General features: G+C 44.5%; 1 protein-coding gene and 1 long non-coding RNA gene across 7 annotated transcripts in view; one reads left to right on the plus strand and one right to left on the minus strand.

Annotated features, from left to right (window-relative positions):
- Nucleotides 1-11,984, plus strand: part of LOC122157754 — a 50,533-nt gene extending 38,549 nt beyond the window's left edge. For 2 of the 5 annotated variants that reach the window (XR_006168010.1, XR_006168011.1), the window contains exons 4-8: nt 512-646; nt 3,797-3,960; nt 5,736-5,902; nt 7,705-9,716; nt 11,718-11,984. This is a non-coding gene — a long non-coding RNA (uncharacterized LOC122157754). The remainder of the gene's footprint in view (nt 1-511; nt 647-3,796; nt 3,961-5,735; nt 5,903-7,704; nt 9,717-11,717) is intronic. The other 3 variants (XR_006168012.1, XR_006168013.1, XR_006168014.1) reach the window with 3 other exon arrangements.
- The window catches only part of SWAP70 (switching B cell complex subunit SWAP70), a 33,273-nt gene continuing 23,730 nt past the window's right edge, over nt 10,353-19,895 (minus strand). Inside the window, exons 8-12 of one of the 2 annotated variants that reach the window (XM_042813794.1) lie at nt 17,517-17,624; nt 15,882-16,048; nt 14,935-15,133; nt 13,368-13,473; nt 10,353-12,388 (exon numbers count right to left, since the gene is read on the minus strand). In XM_042813794.1, coding sequence (XP_042669728.1) covers nt 12,279-12,388; nt 13,368-13,473; nt 14,935-15,133; nt 15,882-16,048; nt 17,517-17,624 — 690 coding nt within the window. In that variant the 3' untranslated portion in view covers nt 10,353-12,278. The remainder of the gene's footprint in view (nt 12,389-13,367; nt 13,474-14,934; nt 15,134-15,881; nt 16,049-17,516; nt 17,625-19,895) is intronic. The other variant, XM_042813795.1, reaches the window with a different exon arrangement.

A 19,895-nucleotide genomic window follows, 5' to 3' on the forward strand; every position in this document is an offset into this window, starting at 1 on the left:
ATGGCTGGCTGCATCTAGAACTAGTAGTGAAATACTACTAGTAGTTGTCTGCTGGAAACAAAGGAAATTCTGGGAAGGAAGTTTCTGTGCAACATAAACAGTGTTTTGGAAATCTGACTCTTGCCCAGTTGTAAGAATGGGCAATGTCTCCAGATTTTTAAATGCTTGCTGCGTTTCTAAGGACTCTAGACGTGATGGGAGGTATTTCTGCTGACTTCAGTGGAAAGAGAACTGTAGATTAGCCATGGACCAGACACTGGTTATAGCTGCAGTCAGTTCTGCTGAAGCGTTTCATCTCTTTCCATAGGATCACTTGCTCATTACAGCTTTGTTTAATGCAGTGCTCCTGGAAGTGAGGTCCCTGTCCTGAGGTATCTGAAAGAAATAACTGAGAACGATCAATATCTGTTGTCTGGCTCTGACAGGCAGGTATTCCCCAGCTCTTGGGGTGCTTGACAGTGTACTAAGGCTTCTCATTTACCTGACTTTTTTTCTTCCACCTTCTGTCCAGACATCAGAGGGGCAGTGGCAGGTGGTACAAGATAGAGCATTCACTGGAAAGCTGTGAAGTAGCAGCATGAGACTGCAGATGAAATGGCAACTTCACTCCTCAGAATAAACATACGTTGGGACACCCAAGTAGGAGGTAAGTAGCTTTTCCTCTTTTATGTAATGTTTGAAAGCATTGGAGTGTTTCAAGTTCTACTGATCATACCATAGGAAATATCTGGTGAGCATTATTTAGCTACATACTGAGAAAAAGATTTATATCTTTAAACCTTGAACAGATCCAGGATGTCTCAGTGCTTTCCCTGGCAAGAACACATGGTTGGTGTTGTTATTTTCTAGGTAAAATACAGGAAGTTTATCTAGTAACAGAGCCTGTTAAATCCAGAGCAGCCTCAAGTCTCATAACACTCCCTACATAGACATGCCTGTGTTGCAGGTGAAAGCACTGCCATCAAAAAAATGGAGAATGAGCTGATTTCTTCTATTTTTACTTTACCTTTCCCCAGTGGCACACTGTCTTCTCATCATGGCACCTGTCACCCCGTGGCCACCTGGCTAAAGTGATCTTATTTTTTCTTTTAATCTGCTGTACGTGCAGCGGGTGTCGGGAGCTGCAGAGGTCTTTGCTGTGATGGCTTCTGGTGAGGCACAGGCCTGCAAGGCTGTTTGGTACTTGCTGCTGCTGGCAGTGTGTGTGCAAGTATCACGTGGTATCTGTATGGGCAGGAGCATCTCTTCCAGTATTTATTGTTTGATTTGCTGTTTCTCACACTCTTGTGAAGAAATGCATAGTTGCTTCCTGCCTTGATTTATCTGTAGCACAGAAACAGGGAGATTCCCAGGTTACCCAGAGCTAAATGTTCAATTACTCATAGCTCTATGCACCCTGGAGCAAAAGATGAGCTTTGAAGCTGCATACCATCATTTCTGTGATTTAAACATCAGAGGAGCCCCTTTTCTGAAGACGGTGTTGTATTCTCCTGGTTATGTTTGGTGGCACTGCTGAGTTCAGCCATTGGCATGCAGAGTTGCAGCACGTCGACCCCATGCCGTTCCATGTGAAGATTCAGGTTTTACTTTCTGTAAGTTGCGTGCTGCTGGCTACCCGAGGAGCTGGAAAGATGCCTGTTACGTGTGCTGGGCTTTTGAGGTGCAGAAAGCAGCATTTAGCAGACCCATGCTCTGTAGTCAGTACGTGCAGCCTCTGTGTGCACAAGTGGTGGCCCGCTCCCAGCATCGGCGCTGCCCCGACCTGACCCACAGCTGCGCTCTGCCCGGTGTGGGGCTGCAGGCATACACAGCATCTCCCAGCTGGGCTGGAGGTCAGCTCATTCTTCCCTTGGGAACAGGCCCTGCTGCTTTACCAGCAGCTCCTAGGAGGCTGCAACAGTTGAGCTTATGCTGGCTGCCCCAGCACACAGAGGTCAAACAAATTGAGTTGCTCTTCAAATTAGCTGGATACCGCTTTGATCGCTGTCCATTTGAGACGTGTGTTTGAACTGGAAAAATGCGTGCCACGTTCCAGCCACCTCCTGCAGCCAGGAGAGCAGTGATGCCACTGGCAAATGCATACTCTCACTGAGCCTTACTTAGCTGGAAAGCTGTCGCTGAAGCGTGTCCTGTATCTAGAATGATCTCAGCCTCGCCAGGCCTATCTCTTACAGATGTTAATTCCTAACTATGATCTTCGCAAGTTTCAGTAGAATAGTAAGCTGCAGTAAGGAGGGGATATGTTCAATTTAAACACTGAGATTACCATGCTCCAAATGAAGCCGCTTTTATTAATAATTACCTCTCTGCCGTGACTCTAAATTCAAACAGCTGGACAGACTCTGCTCTTTATTAATTTCCTTGGATCCTTTGGCACAAAGCCCTCAATTCCTGTGATGTAATGGTATAAAAAGTTGGCTCCTGCCTGAGCTTCCACCCACAAGTTCTAAATTTGGAGCATGGCAAATTTCTGCAGATTCCAGAGACAGGCTATGCTCACGACGTGCTGATGCCTTCAGTCCCATCCCATTGCACCAAACAACAAGATTGTGTGCTTTTTATAACTAGGATAATAAATATGACTCAGATGCACATGTTGTCTATGTAAGCATTTGGGGTTGGCTATCACTTTATGGCACTGGGAAGAAGCCAAGCCAAATAAAAATTGTTTTGAGTAAATATTACATTTCTAGAGCATGAATAACTTTTCTCTCCAGCCAACATGTCACTAATGGGAATAAGGAAGAAGACGGGGTGGGAGGGAAGCAGTAACTAAATCATCCCACTGAATGCAGACAGTCTGCAGCAAGACCTGTTGTTTCAACCCATCTGGGGCGTCATGTCCCAGATAACTCATAGCGGGTTTCAGCAAGGCCACAGGTGGTGGAAATAGAAGCAGCTAGATCGCTCAGCACCATGCTGCTGCACGGCTCTCTCCTGGGTGGGATCTCTGCCCGTAGTATGAAAAGCAGGCAGCCGAAGAACCCAGTGTCCTGCTCCCCCTTGCTCCCCCATCAAGCATGTGGATTGCTCCATGGAGATCAGCATTGCTACTCACGTGCTCAGCACTAAGCATGTGCATATGTCTGTTCAGGATCCGGGCCAGGAGGAAGGATGAATTTTTCTATCCTGCAACTTCGGGACCTTTGGGGGTTGTCTGCATTGTGCAGCTCGGGGAAACAGAAAATGAGACTGCGTGCAGCTTGGTGCTACTGCACCAGAAAGGGAAGCAACTCTGGGGCTCAAAACCTCAAACTCTGAGGTGCTGTCCTACCACCAGCATGCGCCATTGCAGGGATGGTCAGCAGAGCTGCTGGCTCTGCTCCAAGGCTTCCAGCAAGTTGTTATGTCTGTTTCTTTCCCCTCCCTGCCCACAAAAAGAAAAGAAACCACCAACAAACACAATTACTCTTGCCCTTGAGCACTTCTTGGCAAACAGCTTAGAAAGTACTTAATGTACCTGAACTATAAAGGGATAAGAGCAATGCTTTGTTTTCCAAAGACATAGGAGAGAAAAGATTATGTTAATGTATGCAATGGGGTGGGAGGAAAATTATCTGGAAACATTCCCTCATAACAGGAATCTTCCGGGCTCCCTGGATACAATAGCCAGATAGAAATGATGGGAGAGAGACTAGCTTTGAAAACCATTGGTGGCTTTCCTGTTTTGTTAATGATCACGTAATCCTGAGCACTGTGCATTCCATCCTCTTGCACCTATGAGCTTTTTCACACCAAACAAATGAGTGCTTTCCTGAACTTTGCTGTCTTTTTGTTTTTTTTTTTTTTTTTACAGACTAGTTTGGCATGGGAGGAAGAAAACCTGGCTTTAGAAGAGGAGTTCAGACAGGAAGCAGCAATATTCCAAGAAGATTTCCGAGTCAAACAGGAGAGGAACTGGCTTCTTGAAGAGCATATTGCAGAGATTCCCTAAAACATTCAGCTGCACAGCTGGAGCAGGTGAGTGGGAACGCGTGAAGGGCACGCGATGTTCTTGTGTCCCAGCTGTCCCTATCAGAAGCACTAGAGAGGAGCTATTCTATGCTGTAGGCTGGACCACAGCTCACAAATAAAGCATTTCAAGGGCTGCGAGCCCTGCAATAATGACAGCCTTGACGTCAGCAGACCTGCACCTCTAGAGACTAGGCTGAGAAATCAGTGCTTGCTTGCCCAGCTAAGGCAGCTTTGACTGTGTTTCCAGTATCTGGGCGATAAGTCTTTTTCCATGCCTTGCAAAGCTGCCAGTGGTCATTTTCTGCCAACAGATCAGCCCAAGCAGTGCATGAGGAGACTAACTCCGTCCCCTTTGTAATGCAATTTACAATTCAGATGAACTTTTGTAACACAAGAAAGTGTTTTTACATAGTAGAGCTTCTAAATTGTTAGAACAGTTGGAAAATCCTAAATTGCTTCGAGTAGACAGGAAAAAAACAATGAAAAAAAAAACATCATGGACTGCAGAATTTACTGAAGTGGGAGCTGATGGTCAGTTCCCAAGACTGAAAAATGTATTCAGGGACGGCTGTTGCACTTGCAATTTGAGCACGAGTACTTCAGCCTTCAGCAAGGTATTTGCACCCTCCTGCAAAACTTGTTGCTCTGGTTTGTAAAGCTTAAGCTCTGAAAACTATCCAGAGAGTCAAGGTCAGTCCTGTTTGGGTTTACCAGTTCCTGAACTCCAAGTGCCCAAGGGAGGGGAGAGCTTACCTGGGATTGAGTCAGCAGCCTGATTTAGGAATGATGGAAGAGGGCTTGGCTCAAATGCAGAATGACTTTATGACTGTTGCCATGTTTTTTCTGACACTTTAGGGCTAGCTACATGGTGATTTTAGCTCCTCTAGGTCATTAGAAATCTAAAGGCTGCTTCAATTTGTGGTTGTAATCCAAGAGCTCACAGGTGGTTTTCAGGCCATCAAGAATTAGGCATGAAGGCAGAGGGGCTGAAAGTTTCCCAGTGGATGGCAGATGGGGTGCCAGGAGGCTCTGCTCATGCGGAGTTGCTCTGATCTGAATGGCCTTCCCTCAAGTGTTCACACAGCCATCTGCAATTTGCACCTTGTAGGCACAATTTCAGCTTACCGTGATGTTGCTGCATCTCTTTGCAGGAGCAGCAGTGTTTTGCAGGCACTTGAATAGATAAACTATTTCCTATTAAAACTTGCAGACTTTAATAGATAAATATCCATCACATTTCATCAGCTGAGGCATAAGGAGGTTAAAGGACCTGACAAAGGTGATAGCAAGTCAGATGGCTTGGAATTTTGTAGCTCTGAGAGATCATCTTTCTAAAACAGGAAACCCTCTCAAGAGTAGTAGGTTTTCATTAAAACAACAGTTCAAACCTGTCGATCTTGATATATCAGGAAAACAAGGAATGTAGAAAATGCGAGTGTTAGCCTGGTCTCCCTTAAACTAAACCACCAGGTCTGCGTTCCTACGGAGAAACAAATACCCTGCAGGCATCGTGGTGTCTTTGATTTATTTTTGGAAGCTGAACCTCCCCCTCTTTTGTGTCTGAACTAAGAAAAAACAAGGATTTGGGGCCAACAGAAGGTTTCAGCAGAAAAAAAGCCTTCAGTCTCCCTGCTCGAGAGACCTGAGCAGTTAAACCAGTGTAATCCAACTTAGCCTCCTCTACATTTCAAAATTAGATTAAAGTTCGTAAGTCGTTGAGGGAAAATGTTACCCAACAGAGCAACTGTCTGACTCTCAAAGTAATCACTGGGCCTTTGCAGGGGAAGAGCACAGACCTGCTGACAGTCACCGGAGTAACTCAGGGCAGTGGCTGTGCACAGGGGTGAGGCTGGGCGCTGCTGGGAGCCCACGGGGCAGATGGCTGGCAGAGCCTTGTTGGTCAGCCCTGCTGGTTCTTGCTTGTGTTGCCATTGTGCGGTGAGGTAAGGTAAGTCACATGAACCCTGAGCAGAGCTTTTGGTTCACTGTTCCGCGTGCTTTCCTCGCGATGGAAGACTGGTTCTTCCTCGTGCCCTAGCAGTGTTCAGCTGCACGTACACAAGTGACGCAGCTCAAAGTAAGCTACCAGCTCAGCTGTAAATAACTCGTGTAACACCGCATCTGTGCGAATCTGCCTCTCAAAACAGGATCTGCAGATGTGATTAATTAGGAGTGCGAGAGGAGCCGCTTTGCTCCCGGAGCTGTTTTCAGCATGCCTGTGTGGTGGTGTCCGGCTGCCATCTGGCGTCGAGTGCCCAACGGGGGCCGCAGTAGGGCAGGGCCCCCCAAAGCATCCCCCTGCCAGCCCAGCCTGCCCACAGGGCTGCTCGAGTGGCAACCTCTGGGCGACGGCCAAGCCGTGAGCAAATCCTGCCCAGACTCACCAGGGCCCCCCGCCACGGTATCTCCCGCATTCCTGCGGCAGATTTGGTATTTCTTATTGTTTTCCCCATCTCTGGGGGAGCGGCTGCAGCTGCCTGGCCGGCCTGCTGGGGCAGGAGCTGGCGGAGCCTTGTGTGCGGGTCCCACAGCTAGCCGGGGGCTTTGGAAAATCTGCGTCAGTCTTCTCACCCTGCGTCGGCACGTAGGGAGCTGGGGCTGATCAGGAGGGGTGAGATAAAAGTGAGGGAAGGACAGAAAGCTTGAAGAGTACAGAGGAGCTGTGCTGCACCACCAGCGTGGGAACAGCGTCTGCTCCGTGTGCGCTGCCCCATGCCCAGCGCTCGCCCTGCAGCTCTGCTGAAATCACTGCACTGGTATGCAGCAGCAGAGCTCCTCACATGTGCCAGCAGCAGTGCCTGCTGACTGGTGTGCACTGAGCTGGATTGTAGCTGGGAGTAGGGGCAGCAGTGGGAGTGACTGCTCTGAGTTGGGTGAGGAGGGAAAATGGAGACAGAGTTGTCTTTGGACTCGTGCTGCACAGCGTGGGTCTCTGCAGAGGTTGCAAATACCAGGGAGCAGCCTGGCCAGTGATAGAGACAGAGGAAGTGTGCAGAGGCTTTTGCTGAGTCACACTGGGATGGGGAGAACTGCACAAATCAGCAGAGGGGGCAGTGGGTCCCAGCAGGCTACCTGATGACATTGGGTGAGACTGGGCCACCAGCAGCACAGAAGGAGTTGGGCTGCGGGCCTTGGGATGGTGGTTGTCAGCCACACATCTGCCTGAGCTGCGCCCTGGGCTGGCAGCAATCCCCTGGGCTTCAGCTCTGCTTGCTTTTAATCCCGTCGCATGTGTTTAAATTGGACTTGCTGCTCATGTTAAATGAAAGGCTGCAGATTCCTTGTGCAGATAGGAGGAGCCGACACAAGCCTCTGCAAATTGCACTCATGCTTGCAAGCACCCCCATAGGCCCCCTGTGACACATTGGTGATGCACAAGCAAGTTCACTTGTGTGTGTGGAGAACAGGCAGCAGAAATGACAGCAGGCAGGCCCTTGCACGAGGTAGGGAGGCCTGGATCCTGTAAAAGGCTGTGGTGTGCTGTAACTGCAGGAAGCAGACCTGTTAATTTCCTAAGTGTACAAAGCTGGTGTTAGAGAAGGTTCCACTGACAGGCACAAGAGCTCTGTGAGAACTGAGAATGCTCAATGGAGTGGAAAAGGGAGTTATTTGTTTGGCTTCTTTGTCGATGAATTTAAAATAATGGCCAGAAGGAAAAAGCAAATAAAATTGTTCTGATTTGGTTTTGCTTGTTTGTTTTTATGTCTTTTTGTTGATGTTGTGTCCAATCAGTTGTGATTTTTCTCTCAGAGTATCTGCTCATATCCTTTTACATTGCCTGCGCTGGCTGAATATGAGAAAGCAAGGGAGAGAGGGTCTCTCCTCAAGGGGTCTTTCCAGGATTGTGCTTGTAGGTATCATTGCATTCCCCTTTCATTTTTCAGGATGTTTTTATCTTTTGTTTTATATCATATAGTTCCAAGTTCAGTATCTTTTGGAGGTGAGAAACTGCTGCTGTGTTCAAGGTCTTTTCAAGTGTTAAAACAACCATTGGCATTGCCATTCTTTCAAAGTGTGCCTACTTTTGACATCCATATTGCTCTTCTGCATTTTTGGTTCTCTGCCATTGCTGAGTTTGTTCATAAAAGTCATAAAAGTCAGGAGAATATCTAAATCCAGTGTTGTAAACCTTCTCTTTGGCTTCTGGGGGAGGGGTGGGGATGTTGGTGTGGTTTGGTTTTCCTTGTTTTTGTTTTTTGTAACTCCTGAAGCATGTTGTGGTCACATTCTCAGTAGAAGGAGCCCTTCAGATATGCTATCTGTGTGGTGTCTGCTCGCTGCGCCAGGAGGGGAGCTCCCAGCCTTGCAAACAGCAGGTGGGTTTGTGGTCTTTTTCACTTGAGATTTAAGCAGACGAATCTGTGTCCTGCTCTGGAAGAGACAATAGGTGTAAGCTGGACTGTTGCACATCCTTCCTCAAGCCCACTCTTGTGGCCTTGGGGCGTTTTTATCCTGCTTGTCAACAAACAAACACTGCTCAGTGGGATGAGAGATCAGGGTGAGGGTGAAGGACAAATGAGGCAACTGGTAAAGCCTTATTTACAGGCAGGTAACCTTCCTTACACATTTCTCCTTGATCCAGGCCTTATCTCTTTAGAAAAGCTCAATTTATCCTAAGCTAATGGCAACATTAGCTCGTGGTTGCCTTGAGACTGTGTATATTGAGCTGAGATGACTGAAGAACCAAAGTGGCTCATGAAGTCGAGGACAGTAGCCTGCAGCGATGATGGCAGCAAGGTGATTGTATTACAGGTTGTGTAGTGTTTGCTCACCCTTCATACATCGTTCTGTTTTCTTGCACATGTCTATGGAGTTGCTGAAGGGAAATGAAGGGTGCTTTTCATTGTCTTGAGACTCAGTGTGAGTAACACCGCCCCGTTAATCATGGTTCCCTGGAGAAACTGAGCTGCTTAAGGTCCAAACCACCACCAGATGGCAGCTGAAGTTCAAATATGAGATGGGCCCAAGGTCCCTGCAGAGGACTGCCAGACAGGGGAACTTTGTGGTCCTTGAATTGGGAAGATAAAAAAAAAAATGTGAGTAATTGGCATAGTGCAGGCAGCGTTGGAAAGTCCCTAACTGATGGGTGAGTGGGGGAACTAACGTCTTAGTGCTGCAAGAGTTCCTTCATTCTATCAGATAACTTCTTAGCATACTTTCCTTTACATTACAAGCAATACATCACTGCTTTGTCCCAAGAGGCTGAAACACTCTGTGTGTGCCTCTTATCCTGGTCACGCACCAGTGCTCAGAAATGTTGACTTAAAATGCTTTGTTTAATCAAGATAAAATTCAGAGCAGACGTTTCCAGTTCACTTTTACTGAAATAGATGCTGCGGTAACTTCCAGAAGAAACCACAAGACTGAATACTTGCATGCCTTTTTGGTTTTGCTTTCTTTTTATATCTCCCCACCTCCACAGCTCCCCTGGATGCAGAGATTGCATTGCTTCCTCAGGTAGGCTTTGCTTTTGTGTCTGGAAAGTTCGACTCAAGTAACCCAAGTTGCTGGAAATCTGCCTGTTACAGCTGAGAATGAATGCATAAGGCTGTTAAAGTCTCATAAATCAGCTCCATAAAGTGGTTACAGGGCAAAAATTGTGCCTTATGTGAAACAAAGAATGGTACTGTGCTATTGGTTTGCAGGTTTGTTCTCTCAGCAGAAGGAAAACCTGAACTGGGCAGAGAGAGGATGAAGCCCTCCTGCGCATCCTTCAGAGGCACCACAAGCAACAGGAGCAGCTTCCTACTGGCCCAGCACAGGTATGTCTGATGTGTACTACTTTTCTGAGAGAGTGGTCAGGCACTGGGGTGGGTGCCCAGGGAGCTGGTGGAGCCACTGACTCTGGAGGTGTTCAAGGGATGGTTGGATTTTGTGTTGAGGGACATGGTTTAGTGAGAACTACTGGTGATGAGTGGATGGTTGGACTGGAGGATCTTGAAGGTCTTCTCCAACCTTCTGTGATTCTGTACACAGTGAACTGTGTCACATCTCATTGAGGATGAGCTTCGGTTCATCTCCTCTTGTAACTGTGGCTAAGTAGGTGGTGACATGCTGATCAAGGGCTGTTTTGGCTGCAGTGTATGCACACGAACTCTGCAGCTCCATGAGAACAGTAGGTCATCCCTGGGCCAGTGGTAATGCAGTGGTACATCAGAAGCAAGTCTTTATCAATTCATTTCACATCTGGCACACTTTGTGTTTCAGAAACCACATCAGCTACCTTCAATCCAACTCCCACTGACCACACCATTAAGAGTATTTCTTAATTATTATTTCTTATTATTACGAGCCAGATAGGAAATGAACTGAGAGTAAATACCTCAACAGTGCACTTACTGACCTTCAGCATCTTCTGAAATTGCACAACCCCAAAGAAACCCATACAAAAGGTCAGCTTTGCATTCTGCAATGTAACTGATGTTTATTACTTTATTAAATAGCCAATTCTAAAGAACAGTAAAAAACAGGCATCATTTGGTGTTCTTAAAAAAAAAAAACAAACACAACATTTGTCCAAAATAAAGACTGTTAGAAAAATTAACAAGTTTGGCCCCAGAAAGCTACATATACCTTCTGCTCTCCATGAGAAGTGCTGGGCAGTTATAAATACTGTTCCTTTTCATCTAGCAAAGTTTAACAATGTATACATTAGTATTTCCATTACAGTTTTTTTTTTTCACATTTTTTCTGTAAACAAGATCAATATAAAACTGCCTTGTTAGCAAGCTTAAGAAACTATTGCGTTTCTGTACAGTAAATACAAGTAGGACAATCCTGGATTTTCCTTCCATTTTCATCAGCATTCCATTTACCAAGACATTAAAAAGATTTCAATTAGTACAAAAATATAATCAGAGTAAATGCCTGCAAAGATTTCAGTGTTTGAGTGAGTCCTTGTTAACAGGCAATGAAAATGCTATTGAGTTCTGAATGTGAAGATCTGTCTGTACAGCTTCTGCTCTTCTGAGAGCTGAGCAGCATAGTGCTGTGTCCAAAGGCACTGGTTATCCATCTGAAATGTTCACTTCTTATTTACTAAAGGTAATTTAACATTGAGCTGAATGAAAACCACTGTGTTTGGTCTATGTGCAAAAAGGCGAAGCTGCTTAACAAACCCCACCAGTGGGCACCTGCTCTCCACAGGGCAGGGCTGACTTCTCAGAATGCCTGTAGAACTTAGCAAGAACTGTGACTTCAGTTAGACCTCAGTCTGGTGTGGGTGACCGACTGGGCAACATCACACACTTGTTCCTTCCCCGCAGAAACAGAAATCCCTCTCTTGTTCTCTGCAGAGAAGTTTAAGACTCAATGGAAAATCTTCATTACCAGTACTGCTGAAATGGAGGGGCAGGAATTATTTTTTTCTGTTGCAGTACTGCTACTGACTCATCATTCTTATATCAAATGTCAAATTCAGTTTTCATCTTCCATTTTTCTAATCTGGCCTCTAATAGAGAATAAGACAAAACGGAGCGCTACAACTATAGCATTGTTCATTGCATCAACAAATGTTTTGCATATAAACGTAGGTTCGATGCAGATATTTCATCTGTGTGTCATCATGTTCCATTCGTGCGCTCCAGAAAAATCTGTAAGCCAAAACTGAGCATCTTTTAAACCATGAACGTGGTTTTCCAAGTTAAATTCTTTTTTAACCCAGTCTCAGACAAGATCGATCCTGCATGACTGCTCTTCCTAAATGTTCTACAGCAGCATTCTGTACGTGCCTGTTTCCAGTGCTTTTATGTGCATTCCTGCAGAGGACACACAGATCAGAGGAGCCAGGAACCAGAGAGAGCGGGCACCCAGGGATGAAGCCAGCCACGAGAAGAGCAACAGGCAGAGGAAAAAGCAAAAAGAGACTAAAAGGAAGGGAAGGTAATGCTCTGGACAGAGTCCACAGGATTGACTTATCCCATGTTTACGTTATACTAACTGAACCAGTACAGCAATTGCTTCCCTTGCTGTTTGAAATGGGTGATGGTGCCTGATTAGATGCTGCCTGTTTGTTACAGGCTAATATAGAAACCATCCTGTCACAGCCTACACTTAAATAAAAAATCTTCAGTAGAAAAGTCTTGCATAAAGAAACAGAATATCTGTTAAGGTGAAGGAAAACAGCAAGTACTGCCAGACAGCACATAGTGGTGTCGTTACTGAGCTCTTAGTAGACACTTCTGCGTGGTAAACAGTATTTCCTTTGTAGAAAGGCCCTCCTGCTGAGTAAACTAGCATCTTCAAAAGAGCAATAAGCTGTTCTGAGCAAAGCAGAGTGAACAAAGGTGGACTTCTGTTCACAAGTAGTATGTCAGCTATTTTCATTACTCAGAAGAGGCTTTTTTCCCTTTCCAGCTCTTTTCTCTTTGCTCCAGTTCAGCTTCAGTGAAGGCTGCCGGGCCCCAGTTTGTGATGAGGTGTGGATTCTTGGAGCCTGGAAGACAGAGTGCATTGAAACAAGAGTTTCTGACAGTACCACCACTCCCACAGCAGCAGGAGAGACCCAGAACGATTCAGTCAGTGCTCCATGGTTGGGAGCCATCACAAAGGCAGCCCAAGGAGCCACCTAACTGCAGCAGGAGGAACACCTGGGACACAGCAAAGGTGCTTCAAGGAAGAGGTTCCCAGCTGCTGCAGTCTCAGCCTAAACATCCAGTAAGTGGTAAAGGCATCTTTACTTTGTGCTTTTGGCAATCCACATTTAGGCTGACTGTGTTAAACACTCAAACATGCCATGTTCAGGTTGAAATATATATAATACTACAATGCAATGCTATAATAATGTAAATATTAGAGACAGTATGATATAATGCAGTATGTTGTATCTTAAGATCAATACACTATTATGATGCAAAGTAGTAATATAATGTAACAATTATTGCATCACATCATACCATACCCTGTATTCTGATATAAGGCTAAAAAACAATTAGTTTCTGCAAGGCCAGGAGAGGTAAAGACTTGAAAAGGTTCTTACGTTTAATTTTGCACAAATGTAGCACTCCAGGTATGTGGATTTCATAATGGCCCTTTTTAAAGCAAATAAGAGCTTTTATCTACTCCTACTAATTTAACAATATTAATTTATTTTAAGCAAAACCAAATCCTCAGCAGGCAGCAGTCTAATCAGTCAGGATCCTTCACTACTTACACTGCACTGCACACACGTTTTAAGTCTTACATTAACAGCACTTTTTTGTAATACACTTCAAGTAGTGCAGAGTTGCAAACTTCCTTCTTCAGAACCACCCCACCACTCAGAGAGAAGATGCTACTCTGACCAGCAGTTCTGACAATGTAGTGTTCATAGGCTGTAGAGAAGCCAGTAAGCTACAAGAAAAGGTGGCCTTGAATACACAGCTGGTTGATGCACGCATGTGAGTACAATGCTTTTGTGATTTTAATGTTGATACCTTGTTTACCTGGCTCTATTAGTCGAATTAATCCCTCATGATGAGCTACTTTGTCTTTCCAGCTCCTGGTGTTATTAGCTGCCGTTTCCAACTTCTTTTTAACCTCCTGAAATAAAACACAGCCCCATTTAAAAAATGAAAATAATTTGATTGTATTTATACAAAAATAAAACATTTTTCAATCTAACAACTGTACCATGCTCTGTCAGGCTGCACTGCTCAGTGTGGACAGGGCTGTTCCATTTCAGATCAACACGTTCACTCATTTAGTCACTCACTGGCTATGTAAAAGTAAGTCATCAAACCAAAATCCAGCAGTAACCGGGGCTGTAAGATGCCTGTAGCTGTGTAACTACAGCTGCTCTTCAAGAAGATCAAAAACATACATAAACTGTAGTTTAGTATAAGTCATGCTATATTTAGTAGTACTGTGATCTAATAACAGCTACTGAGTACATCTCACAGTTAGAAATCATGATGTGATAAATGGAACAGACTGCTGCTGATAGCCACAAGCAAGAAAGAGACATTCTTCTATGTAAACTGGTCTTTTGGTCAATTCTAAATAGAAGGTGGGCATGATGAATTATTCCTAAAATAATGTGAACTACTGCACTCCACCACTTCAGCTGTACTGTTTGTTTTTTAATTCTCTTACAGTCAGCCAGCAGTACAGAGCAGTAAATGATACTGCATATACAAAAAAGCTGAGTATTACCTGAAAGTAACACTCATGATGAGTTAGATGCAGCCCCAACACGGTGAGTCGTAAGGTGGCACTATATCCTGTGCCAGTCCAGCTGTCCTTCACAGAATCTAACTCCAAGGACACAGTGACAGCATAAATATACTCCCAATTAAACAGAAATCTCGCTGTTTTGTTTTCCTGACCTAAACAGAAGCAGGGGCAACACCTCTCCAGCCCTGTGAAGCACAGAGAAATGGTCTCTGCACTCACTTCTGAGTAATTCTGAGAAATACTTCACATTTCTTCCACAAGTACAGCTACTGGCCTACACAAAAAATGCTCAGCTGAACAGAGAACAGGCCTGGCATTTAGGAGACAAGGCACCGCTACATTAGAGGATCTCGACTCATTCCTTGCCATCCTCAATATCAATTCAGTACTTAAGTACTTCTAAAGGAACAAGGGCTTACAGGTGCACAGCAGTATTTCACCTGTAGAAGACACTGTCCCATTAAATCATCAAAACATCGCAAGAGTAACTAATTCAAAAGCATCACATCTGATTATGGCAGCAATGGGACTGCATACAGCAACAGACAGACACGTCAAGAGCATTTCAGGCTATGACTGAGCTGGCTTGCATAGGAATGAGGATAAAAGAATAAAGGAGTGGTATATTTTAAACTGTCCTCTTCTTCAGACACATGTACTGGTCTGTGGCAAAAAAAAAAACCAAAAAAAAAATCACATAACTACCCGACCTGTTCTTATAAATCTTGTGCTTTGCTAATCCTTAAGCATGACATTGAGGAACTTCAAATTCAGTTGAAACACTGCATACCTGGCCAACAGGAGAGGCTGATAAACAGAATGGCTCACCTCATACTGCTCAAGGGCCTCTTTCCTTTCCAGTTCAAGCTGTTCCAGTTGCTGCATAGCAACCTGAAGAGCCTGCTCCTTTATCATTCTCTGGTTTTCTAGCTCCTGCTTCTCTGCTTCTGTCATCTGAATGGTCTGCTGCTGCTGCAAGTGCCATTTTTCCAGTTCAGCTCTCTTTGCTGACTCCTCTTCCAGTAATCTGCAACGGGGATTATGGTGTTAGCTGCACTTCACAGTAAGTTGTAGCCACTATGTAGCATACACAGAGGAGAGCCAAGCTAATTATTTTATTTCTTGGAAATTTTAGTTAAAAATAAAGTCAAATATCGGGAAGCAGAGAAAATGTTACTGCTTCTTGGCTTGTCTTCAGTGTGGCTCTGAAGTCACTCCAGCAGTGCAGGAGGCTCACTGCTACAAAGGGCTATTCAGAAAATTCAGTCAATGATGCAAATGCAAAACAGTGAAAACCAGAGAAGAAACAAACGCATGAGTTATCTTAATTGTCTGGAGAGGAGCAACTCCATGAAATCACAGAAAGTGAAGCTCATACACGTAACAGAAGATTTAACCCTTTACCAGTTGAAATACAACAGCAAGCTGTATTCCCAGCTGCTACTTTATAAAACACACAACTGCAAATTTGTACAGAATGATGACAGTTTTCAAGTGTGGACAGGCAAAATACATGGTGAAAAGTAAGTGAGCCTGCTCTTCTGAAGTTACTGAGCACTATCCCTGTTAGGGGCTAATAAAAACATACAGAAAAAAAATGAATGCCAATTTTGGCCTTCATAACTTAACAGAAGAAAACCTCCCGGGTCTTTGCACTTTATTTCCCCTTCCCAGCACAGTGTGCAAGATGCAAACAGTCTTCAAAAGCATGGCACAGTTGGTTATTAGTGCAGGGGAGAGGGAACAGAAACATCACCACTGGGTAAAACACATACCTGGCTTGAAGTTTCCTTACAGTCTCTTCATCCTGACGTGCCTGTTTCTCAACCTCCAAAGCTTCCTGGAGCTGCTTATACATCTCTTCCAGTTCACGTACCCTCTGTAAATACTGTTCCAGTTCAGATGATTTCTGAGCGACTTGCTCTTCCATTTTTTGCCTCACCTAGCAGCATAAATTGAGGGCATGGGTGAGTTACCATTCAATTCAGGTTTCCAAAGATAAAGGAAGTACCAGGTTTCTCTCAGATGTCATTTTCAGAGAGACATTTTCCTGCAGCCTGCAGAGCAAGACTGATCAAAGAGAGCCTAGAGTTGCAGCTATGAAACAGTCATTTACACTTTCTCACTACATGCTGCACAGGATTCTTACAGTGGTTTAAGTCCATCTTCAGTCAGCTTGACCATGAGACTTAGTGTACAGTGTACAGATACACACTAAACAGAAGGAAAGAAAAGCTTGCAGAGTGCCTGGATGCAAAGGTGAAGGCACCTTAATTACACTGTTTCAGCTCAGGCAGCTGGATGATGGCACTGCAGTGTGCAACAGTACAGGGTGGATAAAAGGTTGGAAGTCATCTGGGGAGGCTGACTTAACTGAGAGCAATTACTGTAACCAAAAATTGAAGGTAAGAACTAGAGAAAAGTGAAGGAGAAGCTGCGTATCCACAGCATCATCCCACCTTGCCCCAGCACTGACCAGAGCAGGGTACTGCAGCACCTGATCTGTCCTGCTCAGCTCACACTGGGGACAACAGCAGTCAGAGAGGAGAAAGTACTCAAACCTCTGCAGTTGTAACACATAACACTTCACAGAAGGTGAAGCAGTGCTCCTGGTGTCAGCAAGAAAAGCTTGCTTTCTCTTGTGGTAGAACAGCCTGTCCTGCTCCACTGCTGCTCTCCCTGGGCTAACCTAAATCCCACTGACCCAGAAAGCCATGGTGCCCAGCAATGCACACTCAGCACATAACACAGCACTACACACACTACACATTTGTCCTGAGGTGTTATTGCATAATTGCACTGACATGACTACTTCTATTACTTTTCTGCAGCTGACAGAAGAGCCTGTTAATGCCTCACTAAATCCCTGAAGACAGAAGAATTAGTTTTGGAAATCCTTGTCCTGGATTATAAGAACAGCATTTTAATGCTGCAAGTCTTCCTCTCATTGTGCTTGTGGGTGGCTAAATACAGAAGAACCAGCAGTGTGAAGAAAGGAACAGTTTGGGGAATATAATAAATTCAGAAAAATCCTAAAATGCATTTTAAATTATATCTTTGTTCATTTTCTATATATACACAACGTGGACCAGCCTCAGGCTGTCCACCTGTAAAAATAAGGATAAATTCAGTCTGCATTTATTTTGTCAACCATTCATTCCACTGGTGATTTTCCAGTAATACTGAAGCTCTGAATGCTGCACAAGCCATGGAGCTGTTTCAGTTTTTTATTCCCTTGTAAAATTATTTTATCCTTACACCTCTAATAAATGTAAAGCAGACTGCATTCTCCAACCTCCTGCAAGTTCTGCTGAAACCTTTTGGTGACTGCGTGTGAGGGACATCACTGCTGAGCTGCTGACCACAGCCTGGAGTCTCAGCTGGCACCGCTCGCTGCAGGAACCACTCACCATTTTTTCTCTCTCCAGCTCCAGACTGAAGCGATCCTGTAACTCAACTTGGGTCTGAAGCCTCTTCTTCTCCTCCTCAGCAGCACGGGCAGCTGCTGCTTCCAGTTGCTGAAAAGCAAAAAAATAATTTATCAAAAGTAAACCATTTGGGGGAAATGGAATTCAATTAATATTTTATTTTATTTATTTAAAAGAAGCCTTCCAAAGCATTAAGGCTTCAGCTGTTGTCTTCGTGCTTCTTTTTAATGCCTGAGCCTATTCTCAATCTCTAAATATCAATTTTAGTCTTACTACTGCGAGACAATTTTAAATTTATTATTAAAAAAATAAAAGACTACCAGATCTCCTCCACATTTCCTTTGAGATCTCCATGACAAACCAACAGAGAAGGAAATACAGCCATGTCTGTTTCGTATGGGGCAGAAAACTATTACAGAAAACCCCATTCCAGACAGGCCTGCACAGGAGTTCAGCAGCAGTGAAAACATGCCAGCATGCGCAGAGTTCACACAGAAAGAGGGAAGCACTAAATTGCCATGGCAAAGCAGAAGCACCACAACAAGAAGTGATTGTGCTATCATGAATCACACCCCTTTAACATGCCATAAATTGCCATCTAAGGTAAAAAGAAAGAATTATAGACAATAATCACCACTGGGGAAAAAAAACTCTCCTTGTCAAAGCTCAAGCAAGAGAAACAGCTGCTGGGACCTTCACAACTTCCTGCAACTTCTTTAACAGGGTCTTTTTTTTTTTTTTTTTTTTTTTGCATCTTATTTTCACAAATAAAGATTGCCATTGCATTTATTCTTTTCATCTTACTTCAATAGCACCTACTTTCAGAGTGCTGGGAGGGCTGGAAATGTACAAGCACCAGTCAAAACATTAACAGCACTGGAAACAAAATAACTCTTTCACAGCATTTTCTAAAGAAACTTATCTGATTCATGGGAGAGAACTGAAAACAAGTGCCCTTTTTTAACATGCTAGACTGGGGAGTTAACTGCCACGGACCTTCAGCAAGAGAGGGACACTCATCTTTAGATGGGCAGAAGGGAAGGCTCTCAGTTTCTTTGTAAGCACAGTATAGAAAAGCTCTCCTTTGAAAGGCTAAAATTACTCCACCAGTCTTATGGGAATATTTATCCCTCCTCTGTCAGAACATCAGTAAGCCTACAATCGTGGTCAAACCCAAGATGCTATTTAAGTGAAGTTTCCTTCCTCACATTCTAATTAAACAAACATTGCCAGAGAGAGCAAACGTGTGCCAGGCTTTTGCCACAGCTCAAACAAGCCGCTCTTAGCAGCAGCTCCCTGCTTTCCTTGCAGAAACCTGCCTGGTGCCTGGCCAGTAACGTTACCTGGATATCACAGCAGCTACGGGCTTTAGGGAGAAGTCCCACAGCGTGAGGAGGGGAAGGGCAAGAAGAGCACACTGCTCCAGCAGGAGTTAACACAGCCCCCAAATCCCAATCAAGACCCTAAACTGAAATAGAAAGGGTGCACAAGGCTTTTGCACACTCTCTTGTAAGAAAACTTACCTCAGTCTATTCAGCGTGTGCATCTCAAAATTCCATTTTACATTATGAAAAAAGGTCTATTTTAGACAAAGGCACCTCTATTCTTCCGTTATTTTTTAGAGCAGGAGCTATCACAACAAAAACTGGTCTCAGCGTGCACTTTGGCAGCTGCTGTGTAGGGCTGGCTCTCAGCCACCTGCAGCAAACCAAACTCAGAGCCTGCCAAAACAATTCCTTTTCCTGAATCGTTTACAAAGACTTTTTCTTGAAGAGTTTTGATGCTGTGGTTTTTTTTGGCTTTTTTAAAACTAATCAGTTTAAATTCTTCTAGCATAGTGGCTCCCAGATAACTCCTCTTAGCCACAGTGCAGTATTTATGTCAGAGACCAAATTCTTTTCCTTGAGAAGTCACTGCAATCCCACCCACTTTAAAAGATGATCCTTTGCCTCGGCTCCTGTTGGTTTACCCCTTGTGATTTCAGAGACATCCTGGAGCCTGTCAGCATCCTGCTGCTCCCTCATGAGTGCTCTCCTATCACCTTCCCCTCCCCTATCATCTCCCCATGAAGTCAACTGCACATAAAAATCCATCGCTATGATCTCTGTTAACAGGTGCATTTCTTACCAGTAAATCTGTAACACAGGCTACCCTGGGAAGCACGTTTGGCATTACAAATTGCATGTATGTGGTGTACAGGGGTAAAATGAAATTTAGAAAAATGGTTTTCCGCTGTCAGATTTTCCTTTAAAACAAACAGAACACACCTGCCCTCAATGGGAACGCAAAAAATCAAATTACAAAGAGTGAACAAAAGACTCTTCAGACTAAGCATGCAGCAGAGATCTCGGCTGCCCCAGC

The sequence above is a fragment of the Centrocercus urophasianus genome, unplaced genomic scaffold, assembly GCF_019232065.1.
Source record: "Centrocercus urophasianus isolate 14NV4802_14NV808 unplaced genomic scaffold, USGS_Curo_1.0 seq_14, whole genome shotgun sequence".
NCBI classification, from domain to species: Eukaryota; Metazoa; Chordata; class Aves; order Galliformes; family Phasianidae; genus Centrocercus; species Centrocercus urophasianus.